Source organism: Rhodnius prolixus, unplaced genomic scaffold, assembly GCF_049639745.1.
Source record: "Rhodnius prolixus isolate KJV_2025 unplaced genomic scaffold, Rpr scaffold_3, whole genome shotgun sequence".
NCBI classification, from domain to species: Eukaryota; Metazoa; Arthropoda; class Insecta; order Hemiptera; family Reduviidae; genus Rhodnius; species Rhodnius prolixus.
Genome location: NW_027411603.1, coordinates 26,303,344 through 26,324,134, shown reverse-complemented (window position 1 = coordinate 26,324,134; position 20,791 = coordinate 26,303,344). Strand labels below are relative to the sequence as shown.

Here is a 20,791-nt window from a genome sequence, read left to right as displayed (position 1 = left end):
AGAAAAACAATTTATAAACATTATGAAAGGGCACAATAAATAAATCACTATTAACACTTTTAAGATTTCAATATAATTAATTTTAAATAGTTTAAGTAACTATCCGCGATATTGGTTTTCTTAATGAATGAAAGTACATTTGTAAAAAATACTAATACTGATTATTTAATATATTTATTGTCCCAATTCCGAAAGTGTTGTCATTCACATCATGCACATTGTACTAAAAAAAAATTACTTTATTACTTTCAAATTATATACAACTTCGAAAAAGAAATCACTGCAGCAAACGCTGGAACCTCAAATAAAATTTCCCTTCTTACATATTTGGCCTTGCAATTATATTTTTACTAATGAATATCTTTTGTTACCTGAAGTGATTAGACTTTATAATTGTTATACCGATTTAATTAGTGTGTGAATGTGTCAGTGAATATTTCGCTAACTATGAAGAATTATACTGTAGTAAGCAAGAGAGGTATTGCGAAGTCCAGGTTTGAAGAAAATTCTCAATCAGAAGACTTTCAATGGATTGTTCACATTTTTGAAAATTTATCAAGAATGGCGCCTAGGGCAAATGTAACCTGTATTGTTAACTGTACATTTATATTTACACTCATTTATTTTTTTTCTTTTAAGAAAAATTTGTTTTAGGATAGTTCTTGGGGAGAGGCGGAGTGGTCTTTTCTTTAAGGATGCATTTCATCGTAATATACGTTTTTACAAACTGTATAATATTGGGTAATAATTTAATTACTCAAATTTTCGGAATTTGTAGAACATTGGTCAGAATCTTGAGAATAGTAGTCACTGAAAAGTAGTATGAGTGTTTACACCAAATTTTTATTTTCAGTGATCATTGGTTAAATTAAATCATTAATTTGAATTCGTCATTAATGCTACTTATTCAAAACAAAAAAGCAAAATGGTTTTAGGGACGAATAGGAGATTGGAATATCCGCAACAAATATCTTGTGTTCCTAAAGTCTTGACAGGTTCTTGATTATAATGCATCTTCAGGAAAAGGTTCGCGCAGAAAATTTTAAGCACACAATTTCTGCGGTGCCCAGCTTTGTGTACAAGATTTTTATCGTAGTATTAATTCCAAATTTTAAAATTATAGTGTTTGTCATGATTTGATAATTAATACTTTTAAACTTTTAAATAAAACATTTTCATTCGACTCTAATTAAACAAAGAAAATCTATTAATACCTTAACAATTAATGAATAGAGTTCTTAAAAACGCAGTATCACTGCCCAATGTAACCGCAATTGTCCTCATTACTGCCCTTTAAAAAAAACCTCTCAAGTTATGTTTCGCATTATCACCGATGTTTTGGGTCTGATAACGACGTTAACATTTTTAAAGGAATGTATAGACTGGGTTTTTTGACGCAATTTCCTGGAGATCTCCGTGCTTTCTTTAACCTTCATACAAACTACAATTACAGCTACCACTTCTTAACTACAGTAGAGGTAGTGTAACAATAAATATATTTCAGTGTAAATATTTTATGTATTTTTGTTTTGAAATTGAATGTTTTTATGGGCTCAATAATGTCTTAATATCTCTTTAAATAAAAAAATGCATTTACACTGAGAAGGCCGAAGCTAATTAATGCATTAAAATTAATGGTAATAAATATAATTAAAATTAAGGGTAATGTTCATAGTCCTTCCAAGGTAGCAATAATATTGTGTCAAATTAATTCGTATAGTTATACAACGTAATCAACTTTTGACGCTGGTTTTGCAGTGATCTATAACACTATGTTGTATTATAAACTAAACTTTTTTTTTTCCAAAGTTGTACAATATTAAATTAAAGAAGCTAAGTTACAGTGAATGATTAAAGAAGAGAAGAGATGTGATATAAAGCTTTTTCTAGACTAGGGGTTCCATGCATGCAATATATATATATGTGAATAATCATGAAATCAAATGAAAACATAATCCTCTGAAAATGCCTAGTAAGTCTGGAAATATATCTAAATTTAATAAATGCATAGACGTAAATTTTAAAATCAAATTCTTCAGTCTAATAATACAAATTGTTCATTAGGAAAGAGGTACAGAAAAGAGAAAATGCAGTTATTAATCGTAAATTAGATTAAAAATATAAATCTGCTACAAAGCATTTGATGAAGATACGACAGATCTATGGTTTTTGTTACCGTGATGGATAGGAATTTTATTTATTTAGAATCTTTTTGCCAATATATCTTGTATATGCTAAAAAAAAAAATAATAATAATTAAATCTTGTTTAAGATCAAGCTGGTTTTTCGAATTAATTGGATCATTGCGCTTTCTAAAAAGATAATATACATACATGTCCAGACTGTTTTCTTGAATGCATTAATGTAACCTTCCCAGATGATTCACCGTATAGGATAAATAATTTAAGTTACAAAGTACAAAAACGTAGTTCATAAAACGTGAACGTAGCTCATGGAAAAACAATTTTTTTAAAAAAGGTTATATCAGAAATAAGTTGGGAACCCCTCTTACTAGAAAATTTCAAAAAATCAGAAGATCAAAAAAAAAAAAAGAAGCAGTCATTGTTATTAAAGTAATAAAAGAAAATAAAAATAATAAAAAAGGAAAACAAAAGTCAACATTTAAAGCAGGAATATTGTATTTTAGTTGCTTGTAATAATTATTCTTTCTGACTGTAAAAAGGTAAAATAATATTAAAAAGAAAAAGAAAGAAATCAAGCTGTAGATGTTATAGCTATACAAATTTCTACGCTATATTTTTGTGAACAACTTTTAAATTTTATTTTCTATACAATATAAATAAAGAAAGGAGGCACTTTTACATTAATATTATTATTACTATTAATTACTAAAATACATCTATGAATTTAAAAAAAAAGGGAAGCTTTTGGTTTCAATAATTTAATAGAAAACCAAAAAAAAAAATGAGAAAACAAAAAAATTAAATAAACTACACAGGGGAGTAATTTAAGATAATTTTGAGCACCTTTACAATTTTCCCTTTAAATGCAACGTTTCAATAAAACAAAAAAATAAAAATATACGTATACATATATTTTTGTACTGACTTGAATGGAAGATTGCCGTTCAATTTACTTTTCTATAAAGTTTAATTCTATGAACCCCCCACCCCCAAAATCTACCCTGTGCAGTTCGAAATAACAACATTAATGTTTTTGTAATCACTAAAGAAATTTTTAAATTATTAAACAAAAAAACAAAAAAGAAAACAAAAATGAATCAGGGATATACAACAGTTATACGGGGAAGGTAAAATTTGAGACGAATTTTTAAATACATAATCACATTTTGTATTAATACCATGTTAATAAATATATATGGACGATTTTAAACTCTATTTAATTTTTTAATGGAATAAATAATGTTTGTCACAGTCATTTTAATTTATGTAGTTTATAGGTTTTCCTACTTATTTTCGCAAAGAATTTAAAAAACGCTCTTACTTATGCTTTTGTATTGTACAAAAAATATATTTACATTATTATTATTATTATTATTTTTTGTTCATTCTTACTACCGTTTTTAACATTAGGGCCGATCAATTGAGTTAAAATCTTTTTTTGTTATTATTATTAGGCGAGCTCCTTCGAAATTAAAAACAAAAGAAAAAAAAATTTAATTACTAATGACTCTCATGAAGGAGTAATTTTAGAGTACACCTAAGCTCGTTTCTTAAAACTTTAATATTTGAAACACACGTAAACACAGAATTACATACTTATATAATTTAATAGTTTTATACGTTTTCCATTTTATATAGTACAAAATTAATCCACATTTTTTCATTCCCCCGTTTTACAAGCGATTTTTTAAGGTCCACAAAAAATAATTTTTTGTTTTTGTATTTTTAAATAAATATATAGGTCAAGCTACTGCATTGGAACTCTTTAAAGAAACCAAACCCACATCTAATAACTAAGATGATGCTTTGTAAAGGAAATAAATTCAAGCTTTCGATTGGACAGTAATCGTTACTTCTTGAAGTACTAAAACTTCGCAGTCAGAGACAGTTTCTTTTCATCGATGCGCGACGATGAAAATAACAAAACGGAAGCCTTTATTCCTTTACAATTCCCAACTATATCAGTCACGTTTCTTTAATAGTGTAATCTTCGAAACTGTGTGATTGATCGAAGGGAAATGTAAGCCGAACGAAGTACTAGAAATAGTAGCAATTATGCAAGTAACAAGAACTTGGGTGTCTTCCGAATAAAAAGTAGGAAAGTGGCGAAAAATAAAACCAAATTCAGGTCGAAAGAAAGCAGCAATTATCCTTCCAAGCTCGATACTACAGAAATTTGCTGCCAAATTCATTACTTCATGGCCAAACAGCATCGGATACAGACGTCGTTAGTCCAAAGATACATTCGCCAATGACCGAACAATAAGTACTAAATTGGACAAAAGTTATTCAACTATTGCCGTGAACATCCTATTTATTAGAAGATGAACACCTTACCTTTGGTATTAAAAACAAAAATCTTGAAACATGGCGAGTAAATATACAACTCTTTCAGTGGAATATCTTTACAAATCATTTAAAGATGGTTATGAGAAGTGTTGGCCCACGTTCAGCATCTCCATCTAGCCAAGACATTATTCTTAAAGTTCTTAAAGACAAAATCATTACAATACCAAACTTCTAGAAGCTTATTAAGATTTCACGAAATCCGAAAAGTATTGTTTGTTTTTTTTGCAAATTAGCAAATTTATGTATGTAGGTATTACATAAATATGTTGAAGGTCACGAAAATTGAAGGATTCCTGAGCAAATTTATGTTAATCCAAAAATGAATATCAAATACTCAAGGTTTACAATTTTCACAATAAAATTTTAGTTCTAGCGGTCTATTTAGTTACTGAGTGCTTACATAATGTATTCTAGTGGAAGAGGTTCGTTTAAACTACAATATTATTTTTCACAGTTCCCTCAGACCTATCGTTTTGAGTTTCATGTACTTTTTATTAGTTTATGTTTATACTATTTACTATTTAACGTTTATAATATTTAAATTTAAACAAAACCGGCCCAATTTTTTTAATTAAAATTTTTTATTTATTTATAAAACAAATTATATCTTAATATAAATGTTGTTTTTTTTACTACTTAACGCGTCACATGCACAAACTGCCTAAGGCAATGTTAGCGCTAAATATAATATATATAATATTGTTTTAATCTTCCACACTCTGTTTTATAAAAAAAGTCTCTATTAACTTAAGTTGTTAATAATTAATTTAATAAATTAGCAATGTTGTAGCCGTTCAACTTTAACAGCAAACGGTCAGTACAACATAGAAGCACAGAGAGAAAAAAAAAAAAAAATAACGACACAAACGAGGTCTGTCCTGTCCGCCTCGATATTTGTCCGAAGTATAAATATTGTCACTCTGCACACATAAACACACACATACCAGGCACAAATCCCCACAAAAAAATTACACACCATCAACCTTTCTTATGGTCACGAAGATAATTGGTTGGGAGGTGGTGGCGACATCAACCTCGCACTTGGTCTAAGGCATATTTTTGTTTATTTGTATCTTTATTATTATCTGCGCTCTTGTATTCAGCTTTATTATAACACCAAATTTTAAACAGTTCACAACTAACTATCTCCGACTGATAATTTCTCATTATCGACCATAAAATGTCGATTTCTTTTTGTTTCATAATAAATAAATAAACAATGAAAGACCAAACGCGGGGCGAAGTCGTTCAGTGAGGTAGATTTGAAGGTATTCAGCGGCTTCATGGCGATGGTAGCAGGGTGCCAACACTATAAACTGAAGAGTAGAAACTTCACAGTGGCCCATATAGGATCAGAGCAAAAAAAACGGCCCACATTATTACGATGCCGTGTACAGTTTTGTGCGGAGGCTTACCGTCGGTGATCTTCCTCGCAACAAATTTCAATGTCTCATCCAACAGCACGACAGGTATAGAAAACTTCATTACTGTTATCCACTCATCTCCATTCAATGGTGTAACTTGGAATACAGTCTGGAATAAATAAAAAAATACATTTTTTTTTCAAATAATTTGGTAACTAAAAATAGAATCAGAGCGTCATTAATGAACATAATTTTTCAAAATATACGCAAAAAAAATTATTTAAAAGTAATAAAACAAATCTTTATTATACTTATAAATATTCCTATTAAGACAAATCAAAAAAATTACTTACCGAAAGAATTTCAACATGAAGAATAACGAAATGAAGAGTGAATGAAAGTGCCATGGAAGCGATAAGCCACAAGTTAGACCATGGAGGCATAGAGATCAGCGATTGATTTTCTGATAAACTAACAAACACAAACAATGACTAATTTAATCAATCATTAATAAATATTTACGAGGGTCGTTTGAAAAGTCCGTGCAAAAATAAAAACTACTTAATTTTTTGGGGTAAACCTTTTTTATTTTTCAACATAGTCTCCTTTTAGGCTTATACACTTCGTCCAACGCTGCTCTAGTTTGTTGATCCCTTCCGAATAATAGGATTTGTCCAAGTCTGAAAAATAGCCATTCGTTTCTGCCATCACCTTTTCGTTTGAATAAAATCTTTTTCCCGCCAGCCATTTCTTCATATTGGGGAACAAATAGTAATCCGAGGGAGCCAAGTCTGGAGAATAGGGGGGATGTGAAACGAGTTGGAACCCTATTTCCATTAATTTTGCGACCACAACTGCTGAGGTGTGAGCTGGTGCGTTGTCGTGATGGAAAAGGACTTTTTTGTGGGCCAATCGTGGGCGTTTTTCTTGCAGCTCGGTTTTCAAACGGTCCAATAACGATGAATAATATGCAACTGTAATAGTTTTACCCTTTTCCAGATAGTCGATGAGGATTATTCCTTGCGAATCCCAAAAGACAGTCGCCATAATCTTTCCGGCCGAAGGAACGGTCTTCGCCTTTTTTGGCGCAGATTCCCCCTTGGTAACCCATTGTTTAGATTGTTCTTTGGTCTCAGGAGTGTAGTGATGTATCTATGTTTCATCCACAGTGACGAAACGACGCTTAAAGTCCTGCGGATTCTTCTGGAACAGCTGCAAACCGTCCTTGCAACACTACACACGATTTCGTTTTTGGTCAAGCGTGAGCAATCGCGGCACCAATCTTGCGGATAGCTTTGTCATGTCCAAATGTTGATGCAAAATATTATGTACCCCTTCATTCGAGATGCCCACAGCACTAGCAATCTCACGCACCTTCACTCTTCTGTCATCCATCACCATATCATGGATTTTATCAATGATTTCTGGAGTAGTAACCTCAACAGGGCGTCCAGAACGTTCAGCGTCACTTGTGCCCATATGGCCACTCCGAAAATTTTGAAACCACTTATAAACTGTTCTAATCGAAGGTGCAGAGTCACCATAATGTTTATCAAGCTTCTCTTTAGTCTCCTGAGGCGTTTTGCCTTTCATAAAGTAGAGTTTAATCAACACACGAAATTCTTTTTCGTCCATTTTTTGAAAATCACTCGACTTCCTCGATTCAAACGACTGCCAAACACAAAGAAATAGACCGATCTGGCTGAAACTTGGTGTGTGTTCTTCCAAGAGATGCTACTAACTAAACATAACCTCGATACGCGCCAGTAGTGCTATCTCTCTGACTTTGCACGGACTTTTCAAACGACCCTCGTATACACTTTCCAAATAAAACGTGACAAAAAAAATACTAAATGCTAAACAATATCAGAATTTGAACTATGTAATTACGATCAAGTTATGGCAATAACGGATTACAATATATGTTTCCTGCATCAAAATTTTAATAAAACAAACCGAAATTGGTTATGAAACACCATCGCAATTAATAATGAGATAAGAGATAACTCAGCGGATTTTCATAATCCAGGGTTAAAAATCAGGAGAGCTACCCTTAGATTTTAAACTTTATAGAAGTATCTACAGTAAACGGCCAGTAGTGTTATCATTGAGAGGATTTGACTGGAAATCAATGCGGCCTGGGCCTTTCTGACTTAGATAATAATAATAAAGAAACAATTCAAGACTAACATATTGTTTTAAATACTTACAATACTTTCTACTACCCGGGCTCTATTGGGATGGTTTATTGTCTACATCACTACTTTTTTATTTACATAACCGAAACATAGTTGAACCACTAGAATATTTAAATCCTCTAATGATGATTAGAAAAAAATTCCAAACCGAATTAAAATATCAAGAAATCAGCGATGCATCTTTAAAACGTTGCCCAGAGGTCACCAAAGTAAAGAATGAAATAGAAAAAAAATATTTTTCATGAACATTTTAGGAGCAAGTTCGGGCCACGAGGATCCTTTAACTTTATTAGCCAAAAACCCAAATTCTCAATTACTTGTGATATTTAAGAGGAGAATTTAGGAGAAGAGGAAAAATAAAATAAAAATAATTGTCATATTGCTTTTGTTATTAATTCCTATTTAAATACCTGTTCATGGCGTTTAACATTTCGATTGTTACCAATACTGAGAGAGCCATAGTCATGGGATGAGGGTCATGGAATACATGGCAGTCGACTCCCTTGAATTCTGGGCCACCACCAATGCATTGCAAATGATGAGTCTATAAATGAAAGTAAGCCAAAATAAGCATAAAATTCAACATGCAGTTTTTTGTTTTGTTTTTACTCTGCATCAATTAGTTACATACAACTTGATAGTACGTCAATTGCGGTCCATCTGGACAGTACATAAACCACCATGCAGCTGCACCGACAGTAGCAGCACCTACGTATCCACCAATGGCCATATAACGAAAGAACAACCAACCGGAAATAAGACCTTCGTCACTTTTACGTGGAGGCTGAAAGAAAAATAATTGAAATCATTACTTTTAACATATTTATCTTTATTAAAATATATTTATTGATATAAAATATTTGCCATTATAAAATTAAACAAATAAGGAAGCACATATATTGGAACATATGCAAAAATTTGTGCAGAATCACAAATGATAAAAGCATAAAAATTTAGAAAAATTAACTCAGAAATTACCTTCTCCATAATGTCAAGATCTGGAGGATTGAAACCCAAGGCAGTGGCGGGTAAACCATCAGTGACCAAGTTGACCCACAGCAATTGTACAGGGATTAAAGCTTCTGGCAGACCCAAGGCAGCAGTCAAGAAAATACTAAAACAGCGAGAAAAGTGCTCTTAATGAACGATTATAACGTAAAAAATCTAGCAACAGTTTAGGAAATCATAAAAAAAATTTGTTTTAAATCTATATACCAACAATTGCAATTTAAATAATTTTTACCTCACGACTTCACCAATGTTGGATGAAATCAAATATCGAATGAATTGTTTCATGTTGTTATAAATGGCACGACCTTCCTCAACAGCCGCTACAATGGTAGAGAAGTTGTCATCAGCCAACACCATCTCCGAAGCAGATTTAGCAACAGCAGTTCCAGATCCCATAGCAATACCGATTTCAGCTTTCTTCAACGCTGGAGCATCATTTACACCATCACCGGTCTGTAAAGTATAAAAAATAAATAAATTAATAATATTATCAAGTGATTATTAGGTGTTAACAAACTTATGGAATTTTAATTACCATAGCAGAAATTTCATTCATACTCTGTAGATATTCAACAATCTTTGATTTATGAGCAGGCTCTACCCTGGAAAACAGCCTAGCTCTAGCGCATGCAGCTTTTTGTTCAGAAACAGGGAGATCATCGAATTCCCTTCCAGAGTATGACTTGCCAGTCGTATCTTCTTCTTCAGTAAACACACCGATACGCCTACAAATAGCTTCGGCAGTAGCCTTGTTGTCACCGGTAATTACAATTACTCGGATACCAGCTGCTCGGCAGCGTACAATTGAGTCAAATACTTCTTTCCTGGGAGGATCCAACATGCCTACAACGCCTACAAAAGTAAGTCCAACTTCATAAGTGTAAAACTTGCTGGAATCACCAAGGTCCATCTCCTCTGGTTTCATAGGATTGTCAGCTGTAGCTAGGGCAAGGCAACGCAGAGTATCACGACCGGTACCATATTGTCTTGTGAGATCCAAAATGCGGTTCTTAAGAGTAGCATTCAATGGTACTTTAGTGGAACCAATTCTAGCATGTGTGCACCTTTCTAATACACCTTCTGGAGCTCCCTTGACGAAGAGTTTTGGTCCAGTGCCAAGGCGGGTACTCTTTAATGGAACACAATAGCTGGACATGGATTTACGGTCTCTAGAAAATTCCAAGGTGAATTCTTTCTTCCACTTGGTCTCCATATCTTGACGGACAATAATAGCAGACGCCCTACGGTCGAGACCAGTCTTTGGCACGGAGAAAGGATTTAATTTTTCAGCCAAAACAATCAAGGCAGTTTCGGTAGCTTCCCCAACCTGTGCATATGCAAATACATAGTTAAAGAAGCTATCTTTAAAATTAATAAAGTAACAATAATAACAGTAATAACCTTCTCAAAAGCCTGTTTAAAATCATTGAAATCAATAGCTGAGTCATTGCACATTATGCAGATTGTGCTCATTTCATGTAAAGTTTCAAAGTCGGAACCCTTAATCTTTTGACCTCTGAGGAAAACGTCACCAATAGGTTCATAAGTTGAGCCAGTTATTTCGAACTCCAAGAAGGAGCTATCAGATCCTTCAATCTTTTCAAAGACGAACATCCTGTAAATGAAAATTGTCGATTAATGTTACAAGTTAAAAACTGTTTTAATACGATTGAATTAAATTTTTAAAAATGAAAACTCACCTGCTGACGGACATTTGGTTTGTAGTAAGCGTACCAGTTTTATCTGAGCAAATAACAGATGTACAACCTAAAGTTTCTACGGATGGCAACGATCTCACAATGGCATTCTTCTTAGCCATACGCCTTGTACCCAAAGCTAAACAAGTTGTAATTACAGCTGGCAAACCTTCTGGAATGGCAGCTACAGCTAGAGCTACAGCAATCTTGAAATAGTACACAGCTCCCTAAAAATAAAAAGATTGCATATTTAAGATAATTAGCAAAACTTTTGTAGCTTAATGCAAAATTATAGAACTATTCAATTAGTCAAACCAAGAAAGGCTTTGTAACCCTACGTTCAAAAGTGAATAAGCCCATCAAGTGCCACAGTTTTGAAAACTTGACGATGAACTTGAAGATCTAAAGTTTATTACGGGTGGGGTGAAGTTGATCGCCTGATCATGGTTCCCCCTGCGTAATCGAAATGCTCAACACTGCACCAACCTGAATGGGTCAGACAGACTCACGAAGTAGGTGCTTAACCGCCTATAAAACTCTGAAGGTGCCCAAAGCAAGTTTAGAGGCCCAAAGTAGGCAATCCCCCCATTACACTAGGAAACGTGGGTCAATCCCCAAAATCTCTGAAGTTATTAGCTTAAAAGAAACAAGAAAATAAAAACACCGGGATCTTTTTTATCACAGCTACTTGGCGTGGACTTCTACACCGCAAGGTAGATGAGGCGGGGACTAAGTAAGTTAGTAAGGCATTACATAGAGAAGGTTTTTAATAACGTACTAAAATAAAGTAATAATTTACTAACTTACTTATTCCTCGCCTCATCTACCTGATCTGAATTCTGATATTAGAATATTTCATTGTAAAGCTAAACAGTTATAGACGCGTACGGTAGACAAAATATCACACACTATTAGAGCAACTTTTGGATTGAAAAGAAAAAAGAGCCATAAATGAGAGTTTAGCATACTTTCAAAAAATTAAAATTTTGTAAAAACACAATACAATTTGAAAAAATGAAGTAGTCAAAAATAAATGTGTGCGGGAAGTACAACAGCATTGTTATCAACATATTTTTATTAATCTAAGTACTAATCTACACTTATCAATAATAGAAAAAAATAATCATACTTTGATCCAACTGCCACCATGAGCTGGATCATTAAAATGCCCAATGTTGATGGCCCATACTGCTACACAAATGACAGAGATGACTTTAGACAATTGTTCACCAAATTCATCCAATTTCTGTTGTAGTGGAGTCTTGATCTCTTCAGTCTCAGACATTTCAGTTCGGATTTTACCAATAGCCGTGTTAAGACCAGTTCCCATAACAACACCTCGAGCCTTACCAGCAGCAACGTTGGTACCAGAGAACAGAATATTTTTCTTGTCCTGTAAACCATGACGTTTCTTACTAATTCCACTACGCATATTGCTATATTATTTACTTTTAAGCTTACACCAGCTAACGGAATTGTAAATTATAAAATTATTATTATTATTTTTAAATAAAAATTAAAAGTTAACGTTTCTGATGAATACTTATAGCAATACTTATACTAATTACAATTACTTATTGCCATTATATTTAAATAAGAATTTCCAAAAGTGAAGCCTTATAGTAAACTTCAACTTCTTATTACTCAGGTAATCAACCTGTCATCAATACTTTATAATCATCATCTTTTACAAAATCGAGTTATAGATAAAGATATATCTCACCTGATTGACTGCCCTTGGGTCAGGAATAGGGTCAGTGTGTTTGATGACGGAAACTGATTCACCAGTAAGAATTGACTGATCTATCCTCAAAGTTGTGGAATAAATTTTGATCAGCCTAATATCTGCTGGAATTTTATCACCAACTGTAAACCGTTAAATACTTCATTATATTTACTATAAAATGGTTTTTCGTAACAAAATTTTTAAAAAAACATAGTTTTCTTCATGCGGCTATCCTTAACTACCTATCAGATATTGAGGTCGGTCAAAGAAGGACAGCTAACGAACTTTACCATAAATAAATTAAATTTAGGGACACATAAAATAATATATAAAAAATTACTTCGGTCAAAACCGAAAATAGAACCCAGTGTCACAATACATCTTTTAACTATGCAATGTTGCCTCAAATTGCTCAGCTAATTGGCGCCAACAATTTGTATGTCTATATCAAACTATTCTGTTGTATAATTGCTTAACAAATCCAATTAATTTATTAACTAATTTACGAAGACAAATTCAAATTCCATATAATATATGTACATATTTTTTAAACAATTTTACTTTTAATTAGTTTTCACTAATACAAAGCCTCTGTCTCGTTAGATTGTCTTTGTTTACAATAAATACAACGCTTGCTTGCTTCTTTGTAAACTTGCCAGCCTGAAGAAGTGTGAATGGCTTATTTAGTTTTCCGTTCAGCACACCACGAGTAATGAAAACACGAAAAACTGAAGGCAAGAATGCTCTCTACATGTATATCTGATTATGCAGATGAAACAAACGAAACTGCTACAAAAACTACTTTAAAAAATGGTAACTTGAGATTCGTTAGCTAACCTACTTATAACCTACCTACCTACCTGATATAACCTACCTGATCTGGTTAGTTAACCAGTTAGTTTTACTTAACCAGTCCCAGATCCCAAGAAAATAATAAAAATAATACATCACCCTCATTAAAAAATAAATAAAAAATTATTTAAAAAAAAAATCTATACAACAGAAATATATAGTTGGGGGAGATATTTTAGTGCCTTTAGGTGCCTCTCCACCTACCATCTCACCTGAGACTTCAACGATGTCTCCTGGTACAATTTCTTTAGCTCTGAGTTTCTGAACACCAGCTTTATCAGCACGCACAACTTTACCCATTTCTGGCTCGTATTCCTTCAGCGCTTCTATCGCATCTTCTGCGTTTCTTTCCTGAAATAAGGAATATATTAAATTAACTTCGATATTACTGGTTAGTACCTAATATAGATTATTTTTACCCTACAACTGTTAGACTGCGAATAAAATAACGTGATGCGCGTGATATTCGACTGCGATCCAATTTGAATAACTACATTAAATGATTTGTGAGAATAATTTCACTACGAGTAAACTTCTAAATCGCTAAGTTGCGCAGTCCAGTGATTGGTCCTTATTTATGGCAGTTCAATTAGTGACTTCTAAGTTGAATATGCCCTTTAAAAAAGTTTTTTTTTATAGTTTCATTGACAGCTTTGGCATTTTAAAGTTGCTGAAATTGTCACTAATAACTTTGGACGAAAACGCCCCTTTCTTTCCTTGTAAATTGTGTTAAAAAAAGTAAAAAATAAAAAAGTCCGGAAATCGTCAGTGCATTAAAAAAAGTTTTAGTCGCCGCTGAACTCATTTACAGGGTGATCCATTTAAAACGCACCAATCGCAAATAACTTTTTAGGAAAGCGGAATTTCGAAAAAACGTACGAAGTAAACTATATGTTTTTTTAGTCTAGTTTTCAAATTTTTCAACCCTGATACTGTATCTTCATATGTACTCTGTATGCAAGACTTCGTGACTTATGATTACGGTAAGAATCTTGCCAGGGATGGGCGGGTGTTCGTCTAGTGGTCAAGATCGTATGACTACACTTTATTAAAAATAGTATTATGGTTTTTTAAGTAATAAGAATGACTGCATACGCGGGATTCGAACTGGGGATATCCCACTTACAAAACTACCCTCTTGACCATTAGACCAACATCCGCACCTCCCTAGCAAGATATTCTTACCGTAATCATAGGTCATGAAGTCTTGCATACGGGATGCATTAAAATGGTGTGATGGTTGCTTTTATTTGATGATAAAACAAATTTATCCTGATTCACCCACAACCATTACATTACACTATACGTTTTAAAATCTTCAATGATTATTAATTTTTTACTTTGCGTCACCAGAAACATTTTTTGCAGTCAGAGGACCTCCCAAAACTTGTATTTCTGGTGGAAAATTAATATTGAAAACCGTTCACGAATAGATAAAATTGTAATTTTGATCTTAAATATCTCGACTAATATCAGGGATATCGAAGCGGGAACAACGTCATTTTTCACAGTGTTTTATGTAATTTTCATAATCATTGTCAAAACCACTAGTCCTTATGAAACCCCAATCTGGTTTTTAGCCGTAACTCCGCCAAAAATGATGATACAGCATCGGGGGTGGAAAATTTGAAAACTAGACTGAAAAAAACATATAGTTTACTTGGTGGGTTTTTTCGAAATTCCGCTTTCCTAAAAAGTTATTAGCGATTGGTGCGTTTTAAATGGATCACCCTGTATATACGTTGCCTTTAAAAGATAAATTATATTATAAACAAAGAGATTAGATCAGACAACCATGCATGTCTCAGGCTCGAATCCATCTGCCTGGCCTTATTTCTGCCTGAACTAACATCTGGAATAAGAGAATCCAGTACAATAGGCTTTTCTTCTTCCTTTCAGTTCGTTTCCAACAGGGTAATGCATAAAGGTTCCTGGTGCTGAGCTCAGATAACTTAATTAAAAAATATTGATAATACTATACACACTGCTAATTAGACTGTTAAAGCGGGAGGAGGGGTTCGATTCTTGAGAGACCTTAAAAAAATTTTTTACAATTTTTTTTTTTTACAAATTTGATGCATCTTTAAAGCCGATTTTATAATCAGAGATACGATTCACAACGGAACCTAAAATATATTTCAACTATCCAAGGGAAGTTGTAAGAATTACCAGGAAGAAAGTGGACTATCCAATTATCCACCATCCATATGGTTCCGTCTACCATATGCTGAATGAATCGCGCAAGAGTAGGATATACTCAACAACTCTGCGATTAAAGGTCGTAAGCAAACCTTACCACACAAATAAATGAAAATTCGGTTTTGATAGGTATGTGTTTAGTTATCATGTGAGGTTGACCAGTTGACGAATACATATGCAACTTCAACACAGTTGAAGCAAAATTCATTTAATTAATTATCTGTGCAAATTTTTCGTCAAAATTAAAGTTGGTAACAAAATCAAAGGTGTAAAATGTCGAAAAAAAAAATTGAACTAACTTGAATTCAGTTCTAAATTTTCTTTAAAAATTTTTTATCGTAAAATAAATAAATAAACTTTTATAACTACTCACCTGCCACACACCAACGATGGCATTGGCAATAAGGATAAGAAGAATAACAAAAGGTTCTACAAAAGCGGTAATTTGGTCGTCATGTTCTTCAAATAACGCAAGAACCTGTCAACAACAATAAAAAAAAAAAAAAAACATAAAATGGTTAATTTGGTTCAAGTTTGAAAAGAATCAATAACCTACTGGAAAAATAATTTTTTACATAATAAATATTCTACAAATTCAAAATTATTAAATTTATATTTTAAATTACAGCGTGAAATACTTCTACATACAATATATTCTTCGGCCAGCGAAACAACAGTTTTAATTCGAAAGATCAGAAATACCGTAAAAATAATTTTACTTCTTTTACGCGATGTGTTAATAGATTAAAATTTAATCAAACTCGTTTAAAAAAAATTAATTTTATGCCCAGTAATAACTGAAAGTTTACTGTACCTAAACTAAATGATGAAGTAATAACCCCCAAAACTTGCAAAATAATTGGTTACGAATTCAAATAAAGTAGTTGTTTATTATACAGGGTGTTCAGCATAAGACTACGGTAACTTCGGGAGGCGATTCTGGGCATCATTTGCAACAAAAAATTCCATATAAACTATGGCTCGATTCGGCTCCGTTTTATAGATATTTTTAATTTTATGTTTTTTCAAGGTGTTACTACTTTTTAGCAAAAAGATGTTTATATTTCTCAAACTATTAAAGCTACAGCTATTTTAATAAGCTCATTAGAAAGGAGGTTAAATTTCCTTTTAAATAAGCTAATTTGTATTCCAAAATAATAATATTAAGTATTTTACTTTGTGGCCCAAACATAAGAAATAGCAAGTTTCTAATTTTTTCCAAAAAACTTCGACTTCATTTTTCTCAAAAACATTTTATATGAGAAAACCGTGCACTATTCAGGAAAAACATCTACATACGATCACCTTTCGAATGGTATACAATAATTGGGGTTATGTTAAAAGTTGATGCAGAAATCTGCAATTAATTGCAAAAAAGTAGGCCTCAAAACAGCGTCGGCATTATGAAAGGAATTCACCTACCATAAGAATATAACTGATCAAATCCAGAACCATTTTTTACAAACGTGTAATTTAATAATTAATTAATTTAAGAACTACATTCAAAAATATATAATTTACAATATAAATAATAAAATAAAATAAAAAGAAGAAAAATGAATATGATGTTAAATGAGTTTCAGATTTAAAAAGCAGTTGTCAGTTGAATTAATGACATTCACACTTAATTCTTTAAAGAGCATTCTTTTTTAACACATTATTACGCCTTAAGGAAACGATTTATGAACTTAAAATAATTATACTTACAAAAGAAATGATGGCGGCTAATAACAGAATCTTCACTAACAGGTCATCGAATTGTTCCAATACTAATTGCCATATTGATTTACCTAAAATAAAAAATAAAAAATACTTTAATTGATTAAGCAAATTATATTAAAAACTAAATACATATAATCAGTATTTTCTTACAGTTAATGCAAAACTACGCACTTTTTTAAAATTATTTATTTATTTTAAATAGAAGAATTCATTTTTTAAAATATAAGCGGCACTGAAATATTTTTATTAATTTGAAATTCCAAAGGATGGTAGACTAGCCAATATTCAGGTGGTCATCGCTGCGAATATATCAGCCGAACAAGACAAGTAACACTAAAAAAAGACATTTCTCGTAATCAGACAATAAAATAGGACATGCAATTAGAACTACGAGGGTCGTTTGAAAAGTCCGTGCAAAAATAAAAACTACTTATTTTTTGGGGGTAAACCTTTTTTATTTTTCAACATAGTCTCCTTTTAGGCTTATACACTTCGTCCAACGCTGCTCTAGTTTGTTGATCCCTTCCGAATAATAGGATTTGTCCAAGTCTGAAAAATAGCCATTCGTTTCTGCAATCACCTCCTCGTTTGAATAAAATCTTTTTCCCGCCAGCCATTTCTTCATATTGGGGAACAAATAGTAGTCCGAGGGAGCCAAGTCTGGAGAATAGGGGGGATGTAAAACGAGTTGGAACCCTATTTCCATTAATTTTGCGACCACAACTGCTGAGGTGTGAGCTGGCGCGTTGTCGTGATGGAAAAGGACTTTTTATGTAGGCCAATCGTGGGCGTTTTTCTTGCAGCTCGGTTTTCAAACGGTCCAATAACGATGAATAATATGCACCTGTAATAGTTTTACCCTTTTCCAGATAGTCGATGAGGATTATTCCTTGCGAATCCCAAAAGACAGTCGCCATAATCTTTCCGGCCGAAGGAACGGTCTTCGCCTTTTTTGGCGCAGATTCCCCCTTGGTAACCCATTATTTAGATTGTTCTTTGGTCTCAGGAGTGTAGTGATGTATCCATGTTTCATGCACAGTGACGAAACGACGCTTAAAGTCCTGCGGATTCTTCTGGAACAGCTGCAAACCGTCCTTGCAACACTTCACACGATTTCGTTTTTGGTCAAGCGAGAGCAATCGCGGCACCCATCTTGCGGATAGCTTTGTCATGTCCAAATGTTGATGCAAAATATTATTTACCCGTTCATTCGAGATGCCCACAGCACTAGCAATCTCACGCACCTTCACTCTTCTGTCATCCATCACCATATCATGGATTTTATCAATGATTTCTGGAGTAGTAACCTCAACAGGGCGTCCAGAACGTTCAGCGTCACTTGTGCCCATATGGCCACTCCGAAAATTTTGAAACCACTTATAAACTGTTCTAATCGAAGGTGCAGAGTCACCATAATGTTTATCAAGCTTCTCTTTAGTCTCCTGAGGCGTTTTGCCTTTCATAAAGTAGTGTTTAATCAACACACGAAATTCTTTTTCGTCCATTTTTTGAAAATCACTCGACTTCCTCGATTCAAACGAATGCCAAACACAAAGAAATAGAAACTTGGTGTGTGTTCTTCCAAGAGATGCTACTAACTAAACATAACCTCGATACGCGCCAGTGGTGCTATCTCTCGTGACTTTGCACGGACTTTTCAAACGACCCTCGTATTGCACCTGCTTAAGCTCAGCAATCCATAGGCTAACTCTAGGCTCTTAGCCTCATAAAAACACTTGGAGATCTTTTAGATCGCAGTAGGAAATATTTGTTTTTTTTTCAACATTTTTTTAAAAGCGAAAATACTTATATACTCGTAGTTGGTAGAGTAGAATAAGGCACTTTTACCCATAAAAACTGGGTTCATTCTTTGTCTAGTACAACAGTGTGATGTCACAGCTACTCATACCACATTACATAAACCACTTCACTAATTCACAAAAAAAAATGAATTTGTACGAATATAAATAGCTAGAACTTAAGCAGCGAATTATTTTAAATACTCGTACAAGAATTATGAACACTCTTCATAAAATCTGTAGCTTAAATAAATGTATTTAAATCTTATTTTAAAGTTAATTTATTGTACCTAAATATATTGCATTTGTACACAAATAACCTAGTAATGTGTCTTTAGTCACTTATTTGCACTAGAGAAATTGATCTCTAAAAAGGACTTAATCCGGAGCTGAAAAAAAATCATGTTTTTAATTTTTAAGGAAGTTCATTCTTCTTCAATATGCTGGGCAAGTATTTGTACACAAAGTACAGAATTGAGAGTTCTGGGAGAAGTTGTAACGATTTGAGGCTAAACCTAATTTTAAAAGATAAATTGCTACCGAAATATTTGTAACTGTGTAATTAATTACACTATAAATAAACCTTTAGGACAGATGAATAAAGTTATTGTTTATTAGAATCTTTTATAAAGGTCTTTTTTTTCTGTGATAGTTTCATGTTCATACAAGGAAAATGTGGATAGTTAAAAGATAGAATAATAGTGGCAAACTTTAATAAGGGCCACACTAAGGAGAAACACTTCTAAGGGAAGGGTGTATACTGTATAGCATATACTTAACAAAAGTAGGGACTAGTCTACTCACACCCTTAACATTATTTAAATGAGGTTTACGTCCTTTGTGTATAAGACCTTGACCCTTTGGAAGCTATCTGAAGTTACCCTTCACCTGTCTTAACACTAAATTTGAAGTATGTACTTTTATTAAGAAACTAAAATATAAGCATTTTTGTTTTCTATCTCACTCTCTTGAGACAGAAGACATGGAAGAAAGTGGTCTTTAATTACTGAAGAGAAAAGCACATTGTTAGTTGACATAATTCAACACGGTCAGTACTTTTTAAAACAACATCGCATCTTGAGTTTATTATCTTCAAGATGGATTAATAAAAAATGTATAATTAAACAAAAAATTAAAATAAAAAAAAGACAAATCAATTTATTTCACTCAGTTTTTAATGAAGGCTAGACAATAATTAAGGGAACGGCAATAAGATAGAAACGACAATAAAATGTCATGGAATTTGGTAAGTGAGAAAGCGGCTGAAATTCACCGCAAAATCAGCAAAGTTTATGGAGAAAGCAATATGATCAATGGAATTGGCTTTGAGCTTTTAAATACGTGCGCACGAATGTTCATGATGAGGAACGAATTGGACGACTTTCAGTCATTACTGTAGATAATAATGCAAAAAGTTGACACTCCGTAAAGTGCCGATCTAGCACACATGTTTCTGCGGAATTGAAGATGCAGATCTGAGTAGGCAACCGCCATGACGACGATGTTGTGGTCAAAACGACCGTTTGGTTGTCAAAACAGGCAGCAGACTTTCTATGAAGATAGCATTCAAAAGCTGGAATGTACGCTACGATAAGTGCCTAAATAGTAATGGCAATTATGTAGAAAAATAAATTAAGTTACGTTAGGCTTTCTTGTAAAAATAGAATTGTTAATAAAGGTATACTTGCTCAGTTTAGTCCAGAGGATAGTACGACCCAAAACGTGTTACC

The 20,791-nt window shown here is 33.0% G+C and overlaps 1 protein-coding gene across 5 annotated transcripts in view; it reads right to left on the bottom strand.

The window, feature by feature from the left end:
• The window catches only part of SERCA (ATPase sarcoplasmic/endoplasmic reticulum Ca2+ transporting SERCA), a 91,503-nt gene that overhangs the window by 8,023 nt on the left and 62,689 nt on the right, over window positions 1-20,791 (bottom strand). For 3 of the 5 annotated variants that reach the window (XM_074125169.1, XM_074125170.1, XM_074125171.1), the window contains exons 4-17: window positions 17,248-17,330; window positions 15,914-16,018; window positions 13,554-13,692; window positions 12,487-12,629; window positions 11,893-12,156; window positions 10,767-10,990; window positions 10,468-10,681; window positions 9,602-10,393; window positions 9,299-9,519; window positions 9,034-9,169; window positions 8,687-8,839; window positions 8,466-8,599; window positions 6,211-6,328; window positions 219-6,026 (exon numbers count right to left, since the gene is read on the bottom strand). In XM_074125169.1, the coding sequence (XP_073981270.1) occupies window positions 5,826-6,026; window positions 6,211-6,328; window positions 8,466-8,599; window positions 8,687-8,839; window positions 9,034-9,169; window positions 9,299-9,519; window positions 9,602-10,393; window positions 10,468-10,681; window positions 10,767-10,990; window positions 11,893-12,156; window positions 12,487-12,629; window positions 13,554-13,692; window positions 15,914-16,018; window positions 17,248-17,330 (2,927 nt within the window). In that variant the 3' untranslated portion in view covers window positions 219-5,825. Of the gene's footprint in view, window positions 1-218; window positions 6,027-6,210; window positions 6,329-8,465; window positions 8,600-8,686; window positions 8,840-9,033; window positions 9,170-9,298; window positions 9,520-9,601; window positions 10,394-10,467; window positions 10,682-10,766; window positions 10,991-11,892; window positions 12,157-12,486; window positions 12,630-13,553; window positions 13,693-15,913; window positions 16,019-17,247; window positions 17,331-20,791 lie in introns of those variants that run through there. The other 2 variants (XM_074125172.1, XM_074125173.1) reach the window with 1 other exon arrangement.